Below are 16,465 nucleotides of genomic sequence, written 5' to 3' on the forward strand. Positions count from 1 at the left end.
GGGCTGCAGACCTACCAACCCCATGTGTTTGTCTCTCTTCTATTTTTTCCAGTCCCTGCCCCGTATTTCAGGAACCCCAATTTGCTGCCGGTAGGCCCCGGCAGAGAACCAAGCCAAGTAGCCTATGAGGCTACAGATGTGGGCCTCCAAAGATCAGGAAATGGTTAGGAGTCACAAGTCCTCTGCCATCACTGATTGTTAAAGAAGGGTTACAGATGCGACCAGGCTAAATGTGCCACTAACATCTCCCCATAAATAACTTTTTGTGAAAAGAGAAACTTACTTGGGAAGGAGTTTCTACACCTTGAAACTGACTGCTCACATTCCTGTCAGTTCTGCGCTCCCCGAAGTATTCAAGGCTGTCCTACAGAAAAGGAGTTAGTACAATCACAGTGCTTATCTGTCCTCTTTGGACAGAGCTACTTATGAACTTTCTTAGTTCCTAGCTTTTTAAGTGGCTAAGATTACAGGCACAAGTCTACAATGCCCACCTTTCCTTTGATTCTTTTAAAAATTACTTTATTATTTTTTGAGAGGTCTTTCTAGCTCCATTGCCAAATTACTAATTAGCTCATTAGTTTTGGGGAGATGTTAATTTTTGAGCTTCTTGTATATTTTGGATATTAGGACTTTGTCAGATATATTGCTGGTAAAGATCTACCAGTCTGTTGGCTGTCTTTTTAATTTAGCACCTATGTTCTTTGCTGTGCAGAAAATTTTTATTTTGATATAATCACATTTGTCAAGTCTCTCCTACTTTCTGTGGCCTTGCCACTATTTCCAAAAAGTTCCTGCCTATGCCTATCAGTTCTAATATTTCTCCTACTCCAACTTGCAATAGTTTCAATGTTTCAGGCCTGACTTTGAGGTCTTTAAATTCATTTGAGTTGATATTGGTGCATGGTGATAAACAAGGATCCAATTTTAATTTTCTACATATGGAAGTCCTAATACCAATTATTGAAAAGACTATATTTTTCCATCACACATTTTTATTGTGCCTAATTTCTTTATATATATATATATATATATATATATATATTAAGATGCTGGAGGGGATGTGGCCAGGAGGGATCATTATTACACAGTTGGTGGGAGTGCAAACTCATTCAAGAATTATGGCAGCTCCTCAAAAGACTAAACATAGAGTTCCCCTATGACCCAGCAATTCCACTACTTGGCATTTACCCAACCGTCCAGAAACAAGGACATACTAAAGCTACTAGCACAACGATATTCACTGCAGCACTATTTACCATAGCAAAGATATGGAACCAACTCTGATACCCTTCGATTGATGAGTGGATCAACAAGATGTGGTATTTTTACACAATAGAATTCTATGCTGCTGTCAGAAAGAATGACATCACTCCATTTGGAAGGAAATGGAAAGACTTAGAAAAAATCATATTAAGTGAAGTAAGTCAGACTCAAAGGAACATATACTCAATGGTTTCACCTATTTGTCATAATCAGTAGAAACCTTGGGCTCTCCTAGCAGCGATTTACAATAGAGCAAAACCTAGATACATAAGGACATACAGTATGTCGCTAAATGAAAGGACCTATAGGAAATAGAAACAAAAGCCATAAAATGAGTGATTGTTGTACTATGTTATCTCCCATTTCTTTTGCTGTCCCTTGGTTATCTCATATTTTTATAGTATTTCACTTTGTTATCTGATATATTGTATATATGCCTATTTGGTTATTTGAAATTGGATAGGAAAGGGGCAAAAACAAGATGAGGGTGGGAGTGGGGGGAGGGAAATGGGGACCAAGACTTGAGAAAGGGTATCAATGTATGTGAAGTAATGCACCTTCTATCTGGCGAAAGTAATGTAACCCTCCTATTAAGTACAATAAAAAGTATTTTTAAAACTCATTATAAAGGTGTTGTACAGAGAGGCTACAATTACATAAGTCAGTTAATGAGGATATAGCTTTTTAGAAAACGTTGATTCTTATTTCTTAAATACGGAATTACAAAGTCATGTGTATATCCTACAACATTAAAGAAATGGTAGGAAGGAAGTAGTGGGTGGAGTTGGAGGGAGGAGAATGATGAACGAGTGACCTTACTCACAATGCACTGAATTCTCAAACTGCTTTTTTGAATGGCAACTACTTATAGATGGTAAAAAAAATATACCTTAAAATGCTGTTCTTCTTAGTAATTCTGAATTTGGACATTCCCTCGCATTTGTGTCTCACTGCTCTCACTATAGGCTTGGCCCAGAACAAGAATACAAGGGTACAAGTCCAGTAAATAACTGCATATTAAACAAGGCTGCATTAATCCAGGCTTTCACTTTCACTTAATCACCATGAGCTAAGCATTTCCTTAATATTGTACCATGAATGCTTCAGAACTAGCAAATTCAATACATATAAAAGACTAAGTATCAAAACCTTTTTCCTACCTTTGCGGTTAAAAACGTGCCAGTGGCAAGAAGTAGAATAGATATCATTGTGCCTGTTCGTCCTAGAAAAGAGCAGAAATGAGTTCAAGAAACCTTTGTTCCAGTGTAAAAATACACTCACAAATACTCATTTGGTATTGGTACTGTTTCTTCTGAAGTGTTGCTGTCTCAAAATTTCCAATTGAGAAATATTAAGACTTTATTTTTCATTAATGTAATGAAAAGAACGCTGGTCCTCATGTATAATTCCAGATTCCCAGGTGGGAAGATCAGGATGGTTGTGATTCCAACCAGCTTAGGCAAAATAAACAGGACCTCATTCTCAACCAGCAAGATGGGCCGGGTGCTTCACATCTACAGCCCTCAGTGGGTGGGAGACATAGAAATGGGTTTCAGACTGATGCCAGCTCAGGAAAATGTAGGAGGTACTTTCTCTAAAAAAAGCATTGAAGCAAAACAGAGCTGGGCATATACCTGAAGTGGGAGAATGCTGGCCAAGCACGTGCCAGGTGCTGAGTGCAAATGCAAGCAGGAACCCACATTACCAACTAGAATTGTAGTCCCTATGTAATTGCATTATTTGAATTGTATTGTGAACATCTGCAAACATAAGAATGTAGAGAGACAAGCATAATGAATACGCATATTCCTATTCCTCAGATTATATAATTCTAAGTATTTTGCTGTAGTGTTCTTGCTTACTTTCTACCTCAGCTTACATGCCTGCTTTTCTCTCTTCTCCCTCTCTCTTTGCCTCTGCCTGTGTGTGTGTGTGTGTGTGTGTGTGTGTGTGTGATAGTGTTTTGTAGCAAATACTTTGACAATTATAGCAAATCCTTGACTTCTTCCTGCTTCAAATCACTCATCCTCTAAGTCTCTTCTGTTACCTTCTACTTTTATCTTAGTTTTGTCCTACAAAATTTAAGTTTGAAAATATGTTCTTTTCTCTTTCTATATTCATCCTTATAATCTAATTTTTAACATACCCATTCACCTGAAAAGTACACATTTTTCATCTAGTCTTTAAACATTTTTTTCCACTGGAGGAAGAACAGATTTATTATCTTCATGTACAGAGAAATCAACATTGCACATCTAACCCAGCTTAGTAGCCAGTTCCTTAGCCTTTGCCTTTTCCAGCTTGCCAATTTGAGTCACATATTTTGGACTGAGGACGTGCCTTCCCAGTGAGGATGGATCTCATCGTGAGCTTCAACTCATGAACTCCTTTGGCTTCTTTTGATCAAGAGAAGGTACTCTACCAATTCAGTCATATTATCTCTACTTCTAGCCTTTTGTTTGTTAAACAGAGACAACCATCTTAGGGATTATTTTTTTGCCTGGGTTGCCACAAATCTCACATTCCTGAGTAGCATGGGTTACCAGTGCCTGGTTGAAACTTTCACAAGGGCAAAAACAAAGTATCTTAAATGCCAAGTGAGAAGTCATTCATGTTGAGGTCTGGTTCTCAGAAGATATGCAAATGGCTAATTGATACCTAAAGAAATGTTCAACTTCTTTAACCATAAAGAAAATACAAATAGAATCTGTGCTGATTTCATCACACCAAGGCAGAATGGAAGTCATAAAATAAAACAATAGCAAAGGCTGGCAAGTATGGAGCAGAAAGGTGAGAATGAACTATATTAGTATACTGTTGGTTGGTTTGAAATTAGTCTATCCACTAGAGAAATCAGTATGGAGGGTCTTCTTCAAAACACTAATCATAGACTTACTTTGTAAGTTTTATAGGTCTTATAAGTTACAAGGTAACTTCTCATTTTATAGAATATCTTGTTTGTGACTTTGGATGTGGTGAGCTCTGTGTGTGTGTGCTGTGTGTATGTGTGTGTGTGTGTGTGTGTGTGTGTGTGTGTGTGTGTGTGTGTGTGTTTCATACGTTTTACTACAGAAAAATCTCAAACCAACGATTTAATGGTACAACTTAAAATGCTGGAAAAAAGAGTACCAAACCCAACCAAAATCTAGTAGAAGGAAACAAATTATTAAAAGTAAAGCAGAATCAAATGAATTAAGAATCCAAAAAACCCCAGAATCCACAAACAAGGAGTTGGTTCTTGGAAAAAATTAACAAAACTGACAGACCCTTACCAAATCAGATCAAAAAGTGAAGGGAGAACACCTAAATAAACAAAATTATAGACAAGAAGGGCAATATAACAACAGAAATTACCAATATCCAGAGCATCCCAAGGGATTACTTGTCAAATCTTCATGCCAACAAATTTGAAAATCTAGAAGAGATGGACGAATTTCCAGCAAATATTGAAATAACCAAACTGAACCATGAAGATCTAAATCTACTAAACAGACCCACTTCAAGTAATGAAATAGAAAAAGCAATAAGAGTCTATAGGATTCTTTAAATACAGAATCATGTCATCTGCAAAGTGGGATAGACTATACTCCCAAGCTCCTTGAGCTGATTCAAAACTTAGGAAGAGTAGCAGGCTATAAAATCAACCCTCAAAAATCAACTGCCTTCCTTTACGCCAACAGTGAGAGGAACGAGGCAATAATCAGGAAAGAAACTCCTTTCACAATAGCTTCAAAAAAAATAAAGTACCTATGTTGTCTCTCATCTCCTTTGCTGTCCCTTGGTTATCTCATATTGGTATAGTATCTCACTTTGTTATCTGATATATTGAATTTATTTGTATTTCGGTATTTGAAATTTGATAGGGAAAGGGGGAAAACCAACACGGGTGGGGGGTGTTGGGGGGAGGGAAACGGGTACCAAGCATGTGAAAGGGTATCAATGTATGTGAATTAATGCACCTTCTATCTGGCAAATATCATGTAACCCTTTTACTAATTACAATAAAAAAATAAAAAATAAAAAATAAAGAACCTAGGAATTAGCTTAACTAAGAATGTAAAGGACCTTTTTGACGAAAACTTTAAAACCCTAAAAAAGGAAATTAAAGCAGAACTAAGGAAATGGAAAAACCTCCCATGCTCCTGGATTGGAAGAATCAACTTTGTGAAAATGACAATCTTGCCAAGAGCTATCTACAAATTCAACGCAATACCCATCAATATCCCAATGTCATTCTTTAAAGAAATAGAAAACGCAATCCAAAATTTCATATGGAATAATAAAAGACCCCGTATAGCAAAAACACTTCTTAGCAGAAAGAACAGCGCTGGAGGAATTTCATTTCCAAACTTTAGACTCTATTACAGAGCTATAATGCTCAAAACAGCTTGGTACTGGCACAGGAACAGGCCTGAAGACCAATGGAATAGAACTGAGGACCCAGATATTAAACCACAGACCTATGGCCACCTAATCTTTGACAAGGGAGCCAAAAAAATAGAATGGAAGAAAGACAGCCTCTTCAACAAGTTGTGCTGGCAGAACTGGTTAAGCACCTGCAGAAAACTAAAGCTGGATCCTTCGTTGTCACCTTGCACTAGAATTAACTCCAAATGGATCAAAGACCTGGAGGTAAAAGCTGACACACTGAAAACATTACAGGAAGGAATAGGAGATACACTAGGCCTCCTTGGCACAGGTCGAAACTTTATTAATAAGGACCAAGAATCACAACAAATCAGAGAAAGGCTGGATAAGTGGGACTGCATTAAACTGCAGAGCTTTTGTATGACAAAGGACATAGCTAGTAAACTAATCAGGAAGCCTACAGAGTGGGAGAAGATCTTCACCAACCAAACAACGGACAAAGGCCTCATATCTAAAATATATCAACAACTCAAAAAATTGAATCACTCCAAAACTAATCTCCAAAGTAACAACCATCCCATTAAAAAAATGGGCCAAAGACTTAAAGAGAGTCTTCTCTGAAGAAGAAACAAAAATGGCCTATAGATACATGAAGAAATGCTCAACATCTCTGGTCATAAAAGAAATGCAAATCAAAACAACTCTAAGATTCCACCTCACTCCAGCTAGAATGGCCAGGATCAGGAAAACGAATGACAACAGATGCTGGAGAGGATGTGGCCAGGAGGGATCACTACTACACTGTTGGTGGGAGTGCAAACTCGTTCAACCACTATGGAAAGCAGTGTGGCAGTGCCTCAAAAGGCTAAACATAGAACTCCCCTTTGACCCAGCAATTCCACTACTTGGCATTTACCCAACCATCCAGAAACAAGGACATACTAAATCCACTGGCACAACAATGTTCATTGCAGCACTATTCACCATAGCAAAGATATGGAACCAAACCAGATGTCCCTCAGTTGATGAGTGGATCAACAAGTTGTGGTATTTGTACACAATGGAATTCTATGCTGCTGTCAGAAAGAATGACATCACCCCATTTGTTAGGAAATGGAAAGACTTAGAAAAGTCATATTAAGTGAAGTAAGCCAGACTCAAAGGAACTTAGGCTCAATGGTTTCCCTCATTCGTCATAACCAGTAGAAACCTTGGGCTCTACTAGCAGAGATCTGCAATAGAGCAAAATCTTGATACATAAGGCCATATAATGTGAAGCTAATTGAAAGGACCTCCAGGATATTGAAACAAAAGCCATATAATGAATAATTGTTGTCCTTAATGCACTATGTTGTCTCTCATCTCCTTTGCTATCCCTTGGTTATCTCATATTGGTATAGTATCTCTCTTTGTTATCTGATATATTGAATTTATTTGTATTTGGATATTTGAAATTTGATAGGGAAGGGGGGAAAACCAAGACGGGAGGGGGTGTGGGGGGGGAGGGAAATGGGTACCAAGACATGTGAAAGGGTATCAATGTATGTGAATTAATGCACCTTCTATCTGGCAAATATCATGTAACCCTTTTACTAATTACAATAAAAAACAACAACAAAAAAAGCAATAAGAGACCTCTCATCCAAGAATAGCCCAGGACCTGAAGGATTCATAGCTGAAATCTATAAGGCCTTCAAAGAAGAGCTCACACCAATACTCCCCAAAATCTTCAATGAAGTTAAAAGTGAAGGCTCTCTACCAAACCCATTCTATGAAACCAGCTTAACCCTCATGTCAAAATGAGACAGGAACTCATCAAAGAAAGAGAACCAGAGACCCAGTTCTTTAATAAATATTGATGCAAAACTGCTCAACAAAATATTGGCCGATCAACTTCAACAACTCATCAAAAAATTATACACTGTGATCAAACAGGACTGATCACCGGGATCCAAAGCTGGTTCAATACATGCTAGTGGGTTAATATAATTCATCACATCAAAAGTAGCAAGGACAACAATCACATGATCATCTAAATAGATGTAGACAAGGCATTTAACAAGATCCAACACCCCTTGATGCAAAAAGTTCTGGAGAAAGTAGGAATCATGGAACATTCCTCAGTATAATCTTACACGACCACCCTACAAACTAGCATAAAAGTAAATGGAGAAAAGGTAAAGCCATTTCCTCTGAAATCAGGAATGATACAAGGATGCCCACTTTCTCCACTCCTGTTCAATACAGTATTAGAATTCCTAGCCAGAGCAATAAGGCAAGAGCCAAACATAAAGGAAATTGAAATAGGGAAGGAGGAAGTGAAACTTTCTCTCTTTGCAGATGACATGATTCTTTTTTTCCATACATCTTTTATTGTAATTGATAGAAGGGTTACATTATATTTATCAGATAAAAAGTGCATTACTTCACAAACTTTGATACCATTCTCATGTCATGGTCCCCATTTCCCTCCCCCATTCCCCCATTCCTCTTGATTTCCTCCCTTCCCTATCCAATTTCAAATGACCAGTTAAGTATATATAAAATGTATCAGATAACAAGGTGAAATATTGTAATAATATGAGATAACCAAGGGACAGCAAAAGAGATGAGACATAACATGGTACATTAAGGACAACAATCACTCATTATATGGCTTTTGTTTCTACATCCTGGAGGTGCTTACTAGATTTTGTTCTATTGTAAATCTCTGCTAGGAGAGCCCAAGGTTTCTACTGATTATGACAAATGAGGGAAACCATTGAGCATATGTTCCTTTGAGTCTGGTTTACTTCACTTAATACGATTTTTTCTAAGTCTTTCCATTACCTTACAAGTGGGACAGTGTCATTATTTCTGACCTCAGCATAGAATTCCATTGTGTATAAACACCACATCATCTTGTTGATCCACTCATCAACTGAGGGACATCTGGTTTGGTTCCATATCTTTGCTATGGTAAATAGTGCTGCGATGAACACTGTTGGGTTCGTGGATTTAGTATGTCCTTGTTTCTGGACAATTGGGTAAATGCCAAGTGGTGGAATTGCTGGATCATGGGGTGATCTATGTTTAGTCTTTTGAGGAGCTGCCAAACTGCTTTCCATAGTGGTTGAACAAGTTTGCACTCCCAATAACAGTGTAGTAGTGATCCCTCCTGGCCCCATCCCCTCCAGCATCAGTTGTTATTAGGTTCTTGATCATGGCCATTGTAACTAGAGTGAGGTAGAATTTTAGAATTGTTTTGATTTGCATTTCTTTTATGACCAGAGATATTGAGCATTTCTTCATGTGTCTATAGGCCATTGTTATTTCTTCTTCAGAGAAGACTCTCTTTAAGTCTTTGGCCCATCTTTTAATGGGATGGTTGTTAATTTGGAGATTAGTTTTGGAGTCATTCAATTTTTTGAGCTGCTGATATATTTTAGACTTGAGGTCCCCAAAATACAAAACAAAACAAAACAAAATTAAACTAAATCATAGACAAGAATGCAAATATCACAGCAGAAATTACCAAGGTACAGAACATCATAATGGAATACATCTCTAACTTTATGCCAACAAATTTGAGGATCTAAAAGAGATGAATGAATTTCTCGCCAATATTAGCATACCCAAGCTGAACCAAGAAGACCTAGTCCAAATAAACGGACCTATGTCAAGTCCCGAAATAGAAATGGCAATAAGAGACCTCCCATCCAAGAAAAGCCCAGGGCCAGTTGAATTCACAGCTGAATTCTATGAGGCCAGCAGAACAGAGCTCACACCAATACTCCTCAAGCTCTTCAATGAAATTGAAAGTGAACACTCTTCTACCAAACTCATTGTACAAAGCCCCCCTAACCCTCATCCCAAAACCAGATAGGGACTCATCAAAGAAAGACTCATCTCTTTGATGAATATTGATGCAAAACTGCTCAACAAAATACTGGCCAACCATCTTCAGCAACTCCTCAAAAAATTATACACTACGAAAAAAAATTATACACTATGCTCAAACAGGATTCAGCACAGGGGTGCAAAGCTGGTTCAATAGACGCAAGTGAATTCCTATAATTCAACACATCAACAGGAGCAAGGGCCAGAATTCCATGATTGTCTCAACAGATGCAGAAGAGGCATTTGACAAGATCCAACACCCCTTTATGCTAGAAGCTCTGGAGAAACTAGGAATCCATGGAACATTCCTCAGTATAATAAAGGCTGTGTATGACAAACCCACAGCTAGCATTATACTTAGTGGTGAAAAGCTAAAGCCATTTCCACTAAATTCAGGAATGAGACAAGGATGCCCACTCTCTCCACTTCTCTTTAACATAGTATAGAATTCCTAGCCAGAGCGATAAGAAAAGAAGCAAGTAGAAAGGGGATCCAAACAGGGAAAGAGGAAGTGAAACTTGCCCTCTTTGCAAATGACATGATTCTTTATTTAAAGAAATCTATAGATTCTACTTGCAAGTTGCTTGAGCTGATTTGAAACTTTGGCAAGGTAGCAGGGTATAAAATTAACCCTCAAAAATTAACAGCCTTCCTGTATACCAGCAATGAGGGGATTCGGGCAGCAATCAGGAAAGCAACTCCATTTGCAATAGCCTCAAGGAAAATAAAATACATAGGAATTAATTAACTAAGAATGTAAAGGACATTTATAATGCAAACTTTAAAAACCTGAAAAATGAAATTTAAGCAGATCTGAAGAAATGGATAAACTTCCCAGGCTCCTGAATTGGAAGAATTAACAACATGAAAATGGCAATCCTGCCAAGGGCTATGTACAAATTCAATGCAATAATCATCAATAGCCCAATGTCATTCTTTAATGAAATTGAAGAAGAAATCCACAATATCATATGGAATAATAAAAGACCCTATATAGCAGAAAGAGCAACTCTGAAGGAATATCCATATCAAATTTCAGACTCTATTACAAAGTTACAGTAATCAAAACAACTTGATACAGGCACAAGAATAGGGCAGAGGACCAATGGAATCAAATTGAAGGCCCAAAAATCAACGCACAAACCTATGGCCACTTAATCTTTGATAAGGGAGCCCAAAAAATAGAATGGAAGAAAGACAGCCTCTTCAACAAGTGATGCTGGCAGAACTGGTTAAGCACCTCCAGAAAATTAAAGTTGGTACCTTCTATGTCACCGTACACTAGGATTAGTTCCAAATGGATCTTAAAAACTTTACAAGAAGGAATGTGAGATACACTAAGTCCCCCTGGCACAGATCGAAACTTTCTTAATAAAGACCAAACAAGCACAAAAAATTAAATATAGCTAGGACAGAGGGGAATGCATTAAATTGTAGACCTTCTGTAGGTCAAAGGACATAGGTAGCAGGTTAAATAGAAAGCTCACAGAGTAAGAGAAGATCTTCACTAATCATACAACAGACAAAGGCCTCATATCTAAAATATACCTATAGCTAAAAAAATGAATCATTCCAAAATTAAGCTCCAAAGAAATAACCATCCTATAAAAAGATTGGCCAAGACTTAGACTCTTCTCGGAAGAAGAAATAAGAATGGCCTATAGACACATGAAGAAATGCTCAACCTCTCCAACCATAAAAGAAATGCAAATCAAAACAACTTTGAGATTCCACCACACTCCAGTTAGAATGGCCATGATCAAGAAATGTAATAACTACAGATGCTGGCTGGGATGTGGCCAGAAGGGATCATTACTACACTGTTGGTGGGAGTGCAAACTCGTTCAACCACTATGGAAGGCAGTGTGGCAGTTCCTCAAAAGGCTAAACATAGATCACGCCATGACCCAGCAATTCCACGACTTGGCATTTACCTAATAGTCCAGAAACAAGGACATACTAAAGCCACTAGCACAACAATGTTCATTGCCACAATATTTACCATAGCAAAGGTATGCAACCAACCCATATGCTCCTCAGTAGAGATTGAAACACCAAGATGTGGTATTTATACACAATGGAATTCTATGCCGCCATCAGAAAGAACGACATTACACGATTTGTAAGGAAATGCAAAAACTTGGAAAAAATCATATTAAGTGAAGTACTGAAAGAAACATAGGCTCAATGGATTCCCATTTGTAATAATTAGTACACATCTAGTTTGCCCCTAGCTGAGGAACACAGTAGCTCAAATCCTACACACATAATGCCATATAGGATGAGGCCAAATTAATGGACTACCAGGACATGGAAACAAGAGCTTAATTATAAGTGACTGTTATTGTAATGTATCATGTTCTTCTCTCTACTCTTGTGTTGCCCTTTGGTTAATCTCATATTGTTACAGTATCCCACTTTGTTACCTGGTATATTATCTAGATGTTTACTTGTGTATTTGATATAGGAGGGGAAAAATCAGGGGAGGGGTTGGGCAGAGGGAAATGGGGACAAAAACATGAGACGGGATATAGATGTGTGAGAAGTTTGGCACATTCTATCTGGCAAATATAACTGTAACCCCTCTATACATTAAATTTTTAAAAATAAAGTAGATAATCAGCTGAGCAAAGAGGTATACGCTATGGAACCAGAGAATCTCCAAAATGGGTTAAGAAACAACACAAATAGCAAGACAATACATTAACCTTTCCTAAAGCAGGACAAAGAGGGAGGTATGGTGGCCATTTCTGCCATTCAGCACACAGAGGCAAGGGCAGGAAGATAACAAGCTTGAGACTATATAGGGAAATCCTTACTCAATCAAAACCAAACAAATGCTCACAAAACACAAAGCCAGCCAGCCGTAGTGGCTGTATTACTAGCTATTCAGATATAGACAATGGGGAGGTTTGTCATTCAAGGCAAGCCCAAATCTATACAAGAATTCTTCTCAAGTAAAAAGTAGAGCATCACAGTATGTATCCATGAACCCAAGTGTGTGAAAAAGTTAAAGAGGCTCACAGTCTAGGCCTTTCTGGATTCAGGATGAAAAGTGAGAACCAATGTGAATAATGACTAAAGCAAACAGGTATGAGGAATGTAAGTGGCTCCAGTAGTAAAGGGCCCCAGGACGTGTGAGGCCTTGGGTTCCGACCATATTAATGGCAAGAAACAATACAAAATCACCCCACGCTCCCAAGAATCAAAAGGCAGTGTGGTAGGACACAGTACTTGGAAAGACATTTCTGAAAACGAAACCTTAAAGTGGCCAACAGATTTGTGAAACAATTCTCAATGTCACTAGGTAACAGGGAAGAACATCTTAAAAGCCCAAGGCGAGAATGCATTTGTTAACTAGCTTCATTCAGCATTCCACATTGTATATAAATAGGAAAGTATTACATTTACATGATACATAAGTGCAGCACTGTCAGCTAAAGAAGAAAAAGGCATCACTGCAAATGAGATACAAATGCAATACCATCCTGAAGTTGAACACTGTTTGGGGGAGGCAGGTATACATGGGTAAACCAAAATGGAAGAAACCCATATAATCAGCAATTAAGGGAAGTAGCTCATTGTCCTCCCTTCTTTACATTAGTTTTTCCTTTGTTCTTCCCTCCCCTTCTCTATTTTCCTTTTAGTATTCTTTGCTTCTTTCATCCTTTAAACACAATATTAATATGTTAGCAATGATGAATCTATCTGAGCAGTAGCAGTAGGTATCTTCCTACTGCCTGTCAATATTTATTCTCAACTATCTTTTTACAAAGGAGACAGAAAGGAAAGCATCATTACCTTTTCCACCTTTGCAGTGAATTATGATGATGTTGTGAGGATCCTTGGATAACCAGGCAATGACTTCTTTAGCAAATGAAACCATCTCTCTGGTTTAACAAAAATTTTTAGTTAATTAAAATTCATTCCCAAATTTCAAGCCCAGTGAATTTAGTGCTTTTCTGACCATCCGTGTGGCATCAGACTTACTCAAGAGTGGGGACATTGTGATCCTCTATCATTATTCTATGCACACGGTGATGAAAATACTTAGGGTCATAAGACCGTTCGCCTGAAAGAAATGAGATATGTGTCAGAGCTGTATGCCTACTGACATGAAAGTTAGGAACGAAGTTTAAAATTTCTCTTAGGAATTCTTATCTTCTTTTCATTGTTCTAAAAGGATTTTTAACATCACCAGCACAAAGGTCCTGAGAGGAACACAGGCAGACCAGTGGACAAAAAAGCCAAAGAGACATGAAGAACATTAGGGACAGATTCTTGTCCTTAAAGACTTTTTCATCCCAATTAATTTAAAATCAACTCATGTTTCATATTCCTTACCTTTAACCTTCTAACAGAGTGATTATTCGATCTTCTAGACTGCATATCCTATCATCCTGCATTCTGCTTATTCTATCTTCTAGACTGCTTATTCTATCATACTACATAGGTACCACTAAGTAGAGGCTAATGGTGCTGTCTAAATGCTCAGTCCCTGAAAATATCATTAAATGTTTATTCTGACAATAAAATGCAATAAAAATGTACATAAAAATCATGATTGGGAAATCAGGGGACAGTGAAAGGGAGACAAAAACATGAGAAGGGGTATCACGGTTTGAGAAGTAATGTAACCATTACCTAAAAAAATCTAACTGTAACCCTTCTATACATTAACCCTAAATAAAGTACAAAAAAACCCCACACCACCATAAAAAAATCTAGACAGGTGTTAATGTCTAGACAGGAGAAAAACTGAAGACAGACACAGCAGAGAAACTGGGGGCACATTCTTCTCTTTCTTCTGTTTTCTTTTGTCGTTTCTCATCGCGCCTTGTTCTCATCACCAACTCTTTCTGGTGGATCATAGAACATACTTGCTGAATTGTCTGTGATACAATCTGGCATTAAAGGCAGGAAGAGTTGATTGAGCATAAGAGCAGATCTTTCCTGAGCACTTCCTCTGTAAGTCTGCCTCTTCGCTCTCACTGGCCCATCTATTTCTTAGGGAATGTTGTGCTGCCAAGCTCACTTTTCCTACTACACAGCACCAGCGCAATACAGAGATTTCTGATCTGACTTCTTACTACGTAATATTTACAATTAAATGAAAGATACCCAAGGTGACTTTCTTACATATCTACAGTAGCAAATATATTAAAGTGATATACATACTACAAAGGTTGTATACAAAATAATGCTCAGGATGTCTGGTGTTGAAGAAACGAGCCACTTCCTAAAAAAGATAAATACATTCATAAACTATATTGTTGAAGGCGGCTCCTTTGTACAACTACTTAAAGATACTAGTAAAACATGCTCTCTACTTTGGAAAACGCTTTTGTCACAGCTTTAATCTTCTGATTTTCTTCTTCTTCAAGTCTGCGAAATGCTTCTTTTGACCTAAGAGTATACACTAGCTCCCCCCTTGTTCTGAAGGACAAAGCAGCCAAACATTCATGCCTTCTAATCCTTGTCTATCTCCAGATAGACCCTCAGATTAAACAGGAAGGTGCTGGAGGCATTAAGGTAGGCATGTTAAATCTGTCCAAGTCTCAGTCTGAATGACCTGCCCTTAGCCTTTGTCTCTGGAGGCCTGGCCAGTGTTTATAGTTCTGGATTTTTCTCTTCAAGATGACAAGAAAAGGCATTGTGTTTGGAAAGCAGTCTGCCTTTTGCAGTTTTATAAATCCTGTTCTTCCTGGATCCCTAGATATCTATGAAGTGACTACAAGAGAGCATGGCTAAGATCAAGAACACATTGTATTTTCCAGCAAAAGTAGCTTTTACTTGACTTAGGGGCAAAGGGACATGGTCTGACTGCATACAGAAGTGGCCAGACTTGTTGATGCTTCCTCACTGTGTTTGTTTCTCCAGTAACTGTGGCTGTGTTCCACGCATCTGCACTCTGACCCTTTTCTTTCTATATTCAGTGTTGTTCAAAATACAATGCTGAAACCTTCTTCCCTTTGAAGGACAAGCAGGAACATATGACCTGATTAGCCTCCTCAGGAATTAAGTTTGTTCAGTGTTATGTTTATGATGTACAGATCAACACAAAGTACAATGTTTACCCTCATTGTTTTCAAACTCAAATATTTAAAGTCATATGAGCTATAAAATGTCCACTCAAAAACTTCCAGCTGCCAAATTTACATCTCTTCCTCCAGCTTTATTTTGTCATAGTTGCATGTTTTCCTTTCTACCAAATGGATTTGCAGAATATAATGCATTTCATGACACTTTGGAGCAGTATATAACACTATACTTTCTGTGCGTGCATTTTCCATAGATCCATAAATATTAATCCTATTTTTAAAAGAACAACCAGGGCACAAAACTAGAATTTCTTTTGCTGGTAGAAACTCAGTTACAAAAGACCTACCATATGATTCTTCTATGAGAAACTCAAGAAACATTAAAACTGATCTATGGCAATCAAAAATCAAAAGAACACTTTCAGTGTTTAAAAAGTGATTATAAATGCCAGAACATAGTCAACAATTTGATAGTGGTGTTCATTGCATGCCCTCATACATAATTGCGTTAACAGACAAATGTAAGATGAGGGCAATGTGGAGTCTGCATCAGTAAAGGTTTATTTATATAAGCATGCATTACATAATGATGGTTTTTCAGTTAAACACCAATTGTTTTTTTGTTGTTGTTGTTTTATGCCAGTCCTGGGATTGAGCTCAGGACCTAAGCACTGTCCTAGGACTTTCTCAAGGCTAGAGCTCTACCACTTCAGCCTCAGCACCACTTCCGGCTTTTTTCTAGGTATGTGGTACCGTATTGTTCTTTATTGATACATACGGAAGAATAAATGTCATGCAGATTACTAAGTATCACATGAGATTTTGAGACACACACATGTATATGCGTATACACATACAAAAACACATACATACATGTACATAAATCAGGTTAAATACAACTATTATGTCAAGCA

General features: G+C 37.8%; 1 protein-coding gene across 1 annotated transcript in view; it reads right to left on the minus strand.

Annotated features, from left to right (window-relative positions):
- The window catches only part of LOC150039275 (phosphatidylinositol 3,4,5-trisphosphate 3-phosphatase TPTE2-like), a 34,575-nt gene that overhangs the window by 14,662 nt on the left and 3,448 nt on the right, over positions 1-16,465 (minus strand). The window contains exons 3-7 of the mRNA XM_090327842.1: positions 14,689-14,749; positions 13,501-13,582; positions 13,312-13,400; positions 2,424-2,485; positions 284-364 (exon numbers count right to left, since the gene is read on the minus strand). Coding sequence (XP_090183968.1) covers positions 284-364; positions 2,424-2,485; positions 13,312-13,400; positions 13,501-13,582; positions 14,689-14,749 — 375 coding nt within the window. The remainder of the gene's footprint in view (positions 1-283; positions 365-2,423; positions 2,486-13,311; positions 13,401-13,500; positions 13,583-14,688; positions 14,750-16,465) is intronic.

The sequence above is a fragment of the Megascapheus bottae genome, unplaced genomic scaffold (assembly GCF_031878675.1).
Source record: "Megascapheus bottae isolate mThoBot1 unplaced genomic scaffold, mThoBot2.hap1 HAP1_SCAFFOLD_40, whole genome shotgun sequence".
NCBI classification, from domain to species: domain Eukaryota; kingdom Metazoa; phylum Chordata; class Mammalia; order Rodentia; family Geomyidae; genus Megascapheus; species Megascapheus bottae.